Genomic DNA, 9,620 nt, shown 5'->3' with positions numbered 1-9,620 from the left:
TGTGTGCTAAGGGGCCCGGGTTCGATTCCCGCCCATCTCCTCTGGGTGTTCTGTGTTTGTCCCGTTAGTTAGTAAATTCAGTCTGAAAAGACGGTGTGATGTCTATACAATATTACTTCTGGGAAGGGGTACATCTTTTATGTCAGAAAAAAAGGTGTAATTTTACCTCTGGAAATGTGTAATTTTACTACTTTTCTGGTGTAATGTCATTTTTTCAGTCTGAATTGAGGTAAAATTACACCATAAAAGAGGTAATATTCATCCTTTCAAAATTACAGCTTCCAAATTAACATTATTTTTTACTGTGTACATAAAACAGTAAAATTTTGCTTTTCTTACATCAATAATTATCAAATCCAAACAAATAGCCGAAGAAACTAAATCGATCAAAAGATATAGATTGTTTAAATTTTCACATGCTATTTCTTGTTGAGGACCATCCACAAGCTACGTGAGGGGTGGGGGAGGGTCCAGCGATTGTCCCCGCTCCTTACAAAAAAGATTTGTTTTGTATGAAAATTGTCCACGAGGGGAGGAGGGAGTGGTCTGAGAATACAAAATTTGTCCACGTGGTTTATGGATGATCCCTTGCACAGCTGCCAAATTTGTATGGAAAATTATATCGGTAAACTGTTGATGCCAAATTGATTCTTTGGGCATACGGAAGACACCTGAAAAGTTTCGGCCAAATTGGATATTTGAAAAAGGCCCATTTCGTAGAGAATTGCTCAAAACAGAAGTCTCTATAATTGAGTTCGAGGTCGCATTTTGACCAATGACATCTATTTTCATCAGTCATTATATTTCCGAAGCGTTCACTACAAAATATTATTGAATTAAAAACTGCCGCTTTTTCCTGATGATAATACTTTCTTTGAGTCAGGACTTGGACCAATATTCCATTCGAAAACATTTCCCAAAACGTCCTCGCTTGAAGTACTATCCAAACCTACAAAATGAAAGAAAATCACATGCTTATGCCTTTCAAATTCGAGCAAACAAAGCCTCAAGTAAGTGCTGGGGCCAAGTACCAAGCTTTTATTGCACGAATCCGATGCTTTTGGAATGCGTAATATGTCTCGCGGCAGCCGCCGGATCAATTTTCCTAGCGAGGGCAACTCTTATTTCATGAGTCTGTATCGGAGAAATATGACGACAACAACGTCATCATCCGCGATGATGATGGTTTTGTTTTTTCCATCTGCACCACCCTCCCCGGGGGGGAAATTTTTACAACACAACATTTCAATTTGAGTGCTTGTCCATAAATCAGTGGAAAAATTTAGCTCTCCTCAGTTTTGGAATCCCCTTGAGGGTGGGAGCCAGGGTAATTGGGATCAAATTTTGTGGATGTGATTTATTTTGTGAGGATTTTGCTGAAGGTCAAAGTATTTTCTTTGTTAAGGATCGGACAATAAACTGCAGTAAAAATGTTCGTTTTTTCTAGATCATTTGCTTCTAATAAATATTTTTATTTTATTATAAACTACTTGCGATCTTAGGATGACAATTAAAACTAAAAATTTGGTGTTTGGTCTGTGTGTTTTGCGGCAATTGCATCATCATAATCAGAAAACAATGATGCACACTTGTGGAATACTGTCATTTTGGATGGGCTGGGTGAATGAATCTTTCAATTCGTCGCATCATCCTTAAGAACCTCTACAAAGTATCTCGTTTGCAGCGATAGCAGGATCGGTCCCAGCGTATTGTCCATGTAAGATTTGAAGTCTTTGCATTCTTCCCTGAAATTAAGAATTTCAAAATTAGTTCGTTGAAATACCGCTCAACTCGTTGAACCCTTACTCCGTGTCGAGATCATAGGAGCTTCCCCAGAGGATGACTCCGTCGGAGCCGAGCTGTTTCATCGCGTTGAAGGCATTTATCCAGTCGGCCTGAGAACGAAAAAGAGCGAGATAAATTACGAGATTAGCTCCGGGGTCATAGTTAAATTTGGAGCCCGCTCATAATTTCTGTTACAATTTCATTGAGTGGAAATAAAATTCCCCCGCTGTGGAAACGCTTTCTCGTCAAGTCTTTATCGCAAAATTGCGATTGCTATCGTTTCAACGCTACAAAAACCCCTAAAAAAGAAAACCATAACCTTATCATTTGCCCTCGAAACTTTTCCGCCGGCTCGAATTGAGGGCACACAAAAATGAGTTCATTTTCCGTGTAATTTTCACCTTCGCCGTTTTGCGCGACGGCACCACAAAGAACTTAACTGGCTAAAAAAACTGGAACCGCGCCGGCCAATCATCGTGTCCTTGTGACCGTGTTTAATTAAAAGTTACCATAATTAACATCTTTTCCTTGCCCACAGTAATTGAGTAATGTCCAGGAAAGCTTTTTCTTTGGGTGGGATTGAGGAAAAGTTTTCAAGAAGAAGTTATTTTTTTAACTTTTGACCCGTTTTCAACCCAGTACTAATTTGACGTTTTAGTAATTTAGTAATTGAGTAATTGAGTAATTTAGTAATTTAGTAATTTAGTAATTTAGTAATTTAGTAATTTAGTAATTTAGTAATTTAGTAATTTAGTAATTTAGTAATTTAGTAATTTAGTAATTTAGTAATTTAGTAATTTAGTAATTTAGTAATTTAGTAATCTAGTAATTTAGTAATTTAGTAATTTAGTAATTTAGTAATTTAGTAATTTAGTAATTTAGTAATTTAGTAATTTATTAATTTAGTAATTTAGTAATTTAGTAAATTAGTAGTTTAGTAATTAAGTAATTAAGTTATTTAGTAATTTAGTAATTTAGTAATTTTGTAATTTAGTAATTTAGTAATTTAGTAATTTAGTAATTTAGTAATTTAGTAATTTAGTAATTTAGTAATTTAGTAATTGAGTAATTTAGTAATTTAGTAATTTAGTAATTTAGTAATTTAGTAATTTAGTAATTTAGTAATTTAGTAATTTAGTAATTTAGTAATTTAGTAATTTAGTAATTTAGTAATTTAGTAATTTACTAATTTAGTAATTTAGTAATTTAGTAATTTAGTAATTTAGTAATTTAGTAATTTAGTAATTTAGTAATTTAGTAATTTAGTAATTTAGTAATTAAGTAATTTAGTAATTTAGTAATTTAGTAATTTAGTAATTTAGTAATTTAGTAATTTAGTAATTTAGTAATTTAGAAATTTAGTAATTTAGTAATTTAGTAATTTAGTAATTTAGTAATTCAGTAATTTAGTAATTTAGTAATTTAGTAATTTAGTAATTTAGTAATTTAGTAATTTAGTAATTTAGTAATTTAGTTATTTAGTAATTTAGTAATTTAGTAATTTAGTAATTTAGTAATTTAGTAATTTAGTAATTCAGTAATTTAGTAATTTAGTAATTTAGTAATTTAGTAATTTAGTAATTTAGTAATTTAGTAATTTAGTAATTTAGTAATTTAGTAATTTAGTAATTTAGTAATTTAGTAATTTAGTAATTTAGTAATTTAGTAATTTAGTAATTTAGTAATTTAGTAATTTAGTAATTTAGTAATTTAGTAATTTAGTAATTTAGTAATTTAGTAATTTAGTAATTTAGTAATTTAGTAATTTAGTAATTTAGTAATTTAGTAATTTAGTAATTTAGTAATTTAGTAATTTAGTAATTTAGTAATTTAGTAATTTAGTAATTTAGTAATTTAGTAATTAAGTAATTTAGTAATTTAGTAATGGGACCATCCATAAACCACGTGGACACTTTTTTGGTATTCTCAACCCCCCCTTCGTGGGGGCCTTCGTGGACAATTGTTCATACAAAAAAAATCTTTTTTGTATGGAGCGTGGACAATCGCCATACCCCCCCCCCCCTAATTTGTCCACGTGGTTTATGGATGGTCCCAATTTAGTTGTTTAGTATTTATGGTTAATAATAAATTATTAAATTCTTTTATTAAACCTTCTGTTTAATTTTGCATGGTTGAAGGAAATGAGATTGAATTATTTTTGTGCCCTGCGAAAAGCTTTTCAGAATGAGAGTGGCAAAAAGAAGGAAAATATAATTATGAAATTATAGCAAAAGCTCTAGCAGGTCAGTCAGTTGACGAGGAAGGCAGGTTTAACAAGGGTCAAGTGAGTACACCGTTTCAAGGTTAGTTTATTTTGTACCCACTCTGTTTTCCACGACAAGTTTAACATAATTATTTGCTTCCTGTCGAGGGAGCAAAAAAGTTTTTTTGTTTTTGTTTTGAAGAAGCAAAAATAAAGAGCTTGAAATAAAATCAGGAAACGGAGTAGATCGTGAAAACACCTGATTTTTTTATCGTGAAATGTATTGGTAATACAAATATCTAAAGAAATTGTAACAATAAAGCAGATAAATATTACAAAAAAAAGTCTAGTTGAAAAGAACCTGAAGCAATCGAATTTTTAAAAATGTAAAATTTTGGATGCATAACTTTATTATAAAATAATTCAAAATATTTGTCATTTCAACCTTCTTCCTGACATGTACATCTCGTCACCAAGTAAATCTTAACACACATGCTAAGCCACCCAAACTTCGTCCGGATAATCCTTTTCCCGGTGTTCCGGTGACTAAATCCGACCTGCCCCTTTTGTACACCCATCCTCCGCACTGAAAGTTATCTCCCCCTCGGAGGTGCTAGAGCACCCCCTCCATCACGAGGAGGAGCACGGGGGATATTGGCTTTTATGCAAAGTTGAGCTTTATCTGGCGCTACTTTGGCTAAGCCGGGATGAGTTCTTGTAGCGAGTGCCTGAGAATGATTTCATTAGCTGCTACTCCGTACGAAAGTTTTGGTTGTTTTGACAAGGTGAAAAGTTGGCGATTGTGTGAGGAAATAAAACGGAACGAAAGTTTGTTTTTTTGTTCTTCTGTTTCTTTACTTTGAGGGACGTGATGATTAGTTGATGAATTGAATAAATAAAGTTGCAAAGTTTGTGTTATCTCTCTGATTCGGATGGGTGCACGTGAAAGGTCACATACATGTTGAAATACTATTCACATTTTTGACTCGTTACTTGGATTAAACAACATTGAAAGCAAACATCCGGGATACATACGGATAATTCTCCACCAACTCACATGAAATCGGGAAAAATTGACCCCTCTTCAATTTGCGTGAAACTTTGTCTTAAGGGGTAACTTTTGTCCCCTGATCACGAATCCGGGGTCCGTTTTTTGATATCACATGGTAGAGAAGCGGTACGACCCCTCCCATTTTTGAACATGCGAAAAAAGACATGTTTTACAATAATTTGCAGTCTGAAATGGTGATGAGATGAAAATTTTGTGTGAAAGGGACTTTTACGTAAAACTGGACGCCCGATTTGATGGCGTACTCAAAATTCAGAAATAAACGTATTTTCCATCGAAAAAAGCACTAAAAAAGTTTCAAAAACTCTGCCATTTTCCGTTACTCAACTGTAAACAAATATTGGAATGTGTCATTTTAAGGGAAATTTTATGTACTTCTTGAATCTACATTAATCCAGAGTGGTCATTTTTTCACGTAGAGCAAAATTGTTTCATTTTGAAATTTAGTGTTTTTTTCTAACTTAGCAGGGTTACTTTTTAGAGTGTAACAATGTTTTACAAAGTTGTAGAGCGGACAATTACAAAAATTTTGATATATAAACTTTAGGGGCTCTCAAGTTATCGCGAATTTACGAAAACAAGTTTTGAAAAAGTTGGTTGCGTCGATCATGAGCGTTCATCGTCAGCCGCGACAGATACGAAAGACGAAACAAAAAGAAACGCAAGAAGTAACTTTCCATATAGGGGGAGAGGGGGGGTAATATGCACCCCTTAAGGGAAAACTGTGATTTCTCAACCATTACAGCATTACTGTGGAAGAATTTTGTTCGATGGTCTAAAACAACTATTATTCTTCGTCATCCATGTGAAAAAAAGTCTTAAAAAACCTCAAAATTGTTCGAAAATATCAAATTTCTAAAAACATTTTTGATTCATTTCAAACAACCATGCGGGGCAATATGCACCGCAACATTGGGGCAAAATGCACTACAACAACGGGGCAAAATGCACCACAACAAGGGGCAAAATGTACCGGGTAAAAGAAGTTTTCACTAGTCACCACTAGAAGACACCGCTGTTTTTACAAAGGAGCTTCACAGCGGTGCATTTTGCCCCGACCACGCTTTTTGCAGAAAATTTAATTAAAAATGCATTTTTTTGATGTTTTTGGGCTCATCTATCTACAGAATAGTGAAGATTATGGCAAAAACTATATACCTCAACACTTACAATAACAATGAATGCTTTTTATATTGTCCAAAAATCATAATGAAAGTTCAATGAAAATTAGATGAAAACACAACATTTTAAAGTTTTGCAAATAACTTAAGCTGTTTTTATACTACGATGCTCAAATTTTTCCAGCATGGTTTAGCAATGTTAAGCTTCCAATTTCTATGATTGTTTCCCCGGAAAATTCTTCTAAATACCGAGAAAAGCAGGGGGTGCATTTTGCCCCGGGGGTGCATATAACTCCTCTCCCCCTACTTCAACAAATATTTGCAACGCACAAGTAGGGGAAGGTGGGGCAAGACGACCATATGGGGCAAGAGGAACAATCGCTCGTACGGCCGTAAATTTTACAATTTTGATTAAAATAATTTTTTTACATTAAAACAGGATTTTTTTAAAAACTTGTTCTAATAAAGTCTTAGTCAAGACCTGGAATAAGATGATTATAAAAAAACCGACAGATTTTTTTACGATTTTAATGGGTTATAACGAGCATTTCCTTAGCTTGGTCGAATAAAACTTTAGGTCTTTTAGGAAATTTGTTATTTGATTACGATTTCAAATCAATGCAAACGTTATTTTTTTGGTACCGCTGCCTCAGAAATTTCTTTTAAAAAATTGGGGGTGCAAGATTGTTATTTGCTTGAGTTGAAATATTTCTACTGAAGAACTTGTACAATCTACTAAAACTTTCTATTTAGAATACATTGAATAACGTTTTAAATTTTTTATCAAATAGGGCAATTTTCGTCTTTTAACAAACAATGATTTCGGGAATTTATTGATATTTTGAAAAAAAATAGAGTGCATGACTTAAAATTTAAGTTGAGCTTAAAATTTTATATATTTTTTAAAAAAGTTCATCTTTCTAGCACCTACTTCAATGTTGGAGAGTAGAACTTTTTAGCACTGGTAGTGAATGGTTTTAATTTTCTATTCTGTTATTTTTGGTAGAGAAAGTAGGCCGTTTCGTCTCTTGAGAATGACAGGCAAAGTAAGTAGTTTCACGACGGAATTGCAAAACAAAAAATCGGTGCGAATCGGGACACATGGGGTGAATTTGGACAGCTGTTATGGCCTCGTTACTGTACAATATTTCTGGAGTTTTTTTTTTGAAAAGGTCCAATAAACCAAATTTCCAGTTTTTGCTTTTTGGGTTTTTTTAAAACCGCCTTGAGTCAGGGTTACTAAAAAACACCTTAAAAGCCAAAACTGAAAATTTTGTTTATTAGACCTTTAAAAAAAAAGTCCAGATTATGATATTTTTGATTGATTTCAGATCCCAAGCAACATTTTCAAACCACCACCAAGTTTTATTATGGTTTTCTGGTAGCTTCTTGATTGCTTTGTTGCTATATTTCGGCATTCACCGCAAACAATAACTAAAGTTAATTATTAGGTCCTAACAAAGTTGTATGCCTCGGACATAAATAAAAGCCAATTGGCTTTCAATAAGGTTTTATGAAAGTTTTAATATAGTCCTAAAAACCAGATGACAATGCCATGCCAAACGGTTCTATCGCATGCTTCTTTAAAACCAAGGGTATTGTAGCTGTCAAGTGGCATTAGGCTTGCAAAAAGCTTACTTAAAACCATAAGCTCCTAAAATAGCATTTAGCGCAGCCAAATAGCAATGCATAAATATATCACTAAACGAGTGTTCTGATTTAACATGATTGACCGCCATCTTGGCAGAAAAAAATATAAAAAGCATCATTCAAACACACAATTATGATTTTCGTAAATAATTAGCAAGGCGATAGAAAATTAAAATATTTTGAATTTTTTTTGGCAAGACGAAGACTTATTTTTGCCAGAATAAAACCTATTTGGCATAAGACCTTTGAAGACGTATGAAACGTCATATTTCCATAACTCCTGACAAGGTTTTAACAACGGTTTTATCAAGGCTTTGAGGAGCTTGTTATGATTCAGTTGTAAACCCTTGAACTACTTTGCGGGTTTTGTAAAAAGACCATAAAAACCTTTTGCGGAGAACCTTTTGGGTTTTAAGAGGGGTTTAACGGGGTTCTGGGGATCTTGTTACGACTAAATGGTTTAACACCTAAACTCCCAAGCTTGAGAAAAAGGGGCGATTTCCATAAAAAATCCCCCTTTTTCTCGATCTTGGGAGTTTAAGTGTTAATGTTGGTTTTGGATAATAGGTTTTAAAGCGGTTGTAACAGCTATGATAAAGCCTTAATTGTTACTTGGGATAAAACAAACACAGATTAATATAAGTAGTGCATCGTTTTCAATGCAAATTTCAAGGTTTTAAGTGCTCAAAAAATGCTGTTCTTTTTTAGAATGTAGTCACGATTAGCCCCAGATGATGGTACAACTTTTTTTTGCGATTCCGAAAAAAATCCATTGAATTGGATTGTTTTAATTAAAAGTTTTTTCCCTGTTTGAATGCAAATTCCATAACAGTATCGAAAAGTATTACTTTTCGTATGGTTCCGTATCATTCCGATCGTATTTTTGATATTTTTAAACATTTTTTTTTAATTTTTAGGAATTGCTCTTCTACTATGGCAATGAAAGTCCCTACTACAAATCTAACGATGCAGTTTTCCCCATTTCGTGACCACTGAAGATTCCAACCCGTTCAAGTCAGTTGGTGTTCAACCATGCCGTGCAACTTCCGCAAAACGTTCCCCCCAGCCAGGCATCCCCGAGAACAAATGGCATGCAATTTCGCAAACTCCCGCCGTGCCAACTCCGAGATTTCGGACCCCGCTCCACTCACCTCCGTCAAGTACTTGATGCTGTCGGTGTAGACGTACCGGATGTACGTGAGCACCCGGGGCCTGTCTTGGCCGGTTTTGGCCCGTTTGGCCACCCGGACCGCTTCCCGGACGCGGCCCCGGATCAGCTTGACCCGCTCGCCCGGGCTGAGCTTCTCCCGCAGATAGACCGACGGGTAGATAATGTCCGACCCGTCAAACATCCACTGGATGCTGGAAAGAGATGGAGAAGGGAAGAAGGATTCTGGTTAAGGGGAAGTGCAAACTCGTTTGGTTCCGTCTCCAAACAAAACCCCGCCGCCCGGAGTGATGCATGGTGGCTTTCTGACCCGGTTAGGAAGGGGCTTTTTTCTTTGGGTCTTCGTCCAGGAGAAGAAGAGAAACGTCTGTTGGAAATTTGAACGGTCACTGGTTTGTGGGTTTGCTGGAATCTTGTTGGAATTAGATAGGAGAGAAGTTCACAAAAGAGGATATTTCAAGTTGTAGAGTTTAAGTAATTTAGTAATTTAGTAATTTAGTAATTTAGTAATTTAGTAATTTAGTAATTTAGTAATTTAGTAATTTAGTAATTTAGTAATTTAGTAATTTAGTAATTTAGTAATTTAGTAATTTAGTAATTTAGTAATTTAGTAATTTAGTAATT

General features: G+C 34.2%; 1 protein-coding gene across 3 annotated transcripts in view; it reads right to left on the bottom strand.

The window, feature by feature from the left end:
• Positions 1 to 1,496: 1,496 nt before the first annotated feature.
• Positions 1,497 to 9,620, bottom strand: part of LOC6054758 (hyaluronidase Tab y 2.0101) — a 267,627-nt gene continuing 259,503 nt past the window's right edge. For all 3 annotated transcript variants that reach the window (XM_038251627.1, XM_038251625.1, XM_038251626.1), the window contains exons 6-8: positions 8,980 to 9,190; positions 1,807 to 1,895; positions 1,497 to 1,745 (exon numbers count right to left, since the gene is read on the bottom strand). In XM_038251627.1, coding sequence (XP_038107555.1) covers positions 1,634 to 1,745; positions 1,807 to 1,895; positions 8,980 to 9,190 — 412 coding nt within the window. In that variant the 3' untranslated portion in view covers positions 1,497 to 1,633. The remainder of the gene's footprint in view (positions 1,746 to 1,806; positions 1,896 to 8,979; positions 9,191 to 9,620) is intronic.

The sequence above is a fragment of the Culex quinquefasciatus genome, chromosome 2 (genome assembly GCF_015732765.1).
Source record: "Culex quinquefasciatus strain JHB chromosome 2, VPISU_Cqui_1.0_pri_paternal, whole genome shotgun sequence".
NCBI classification, from domain to species: domain Eukaryota; kingdom Metazoa; phylum Arthropoda; class Insecta; order Diptera; family Culicidae; genus Culex; species Culex quinquefasciatus.
This window is presented reverse-complemented; position numbering and strand designations above follow the sequence as displayed.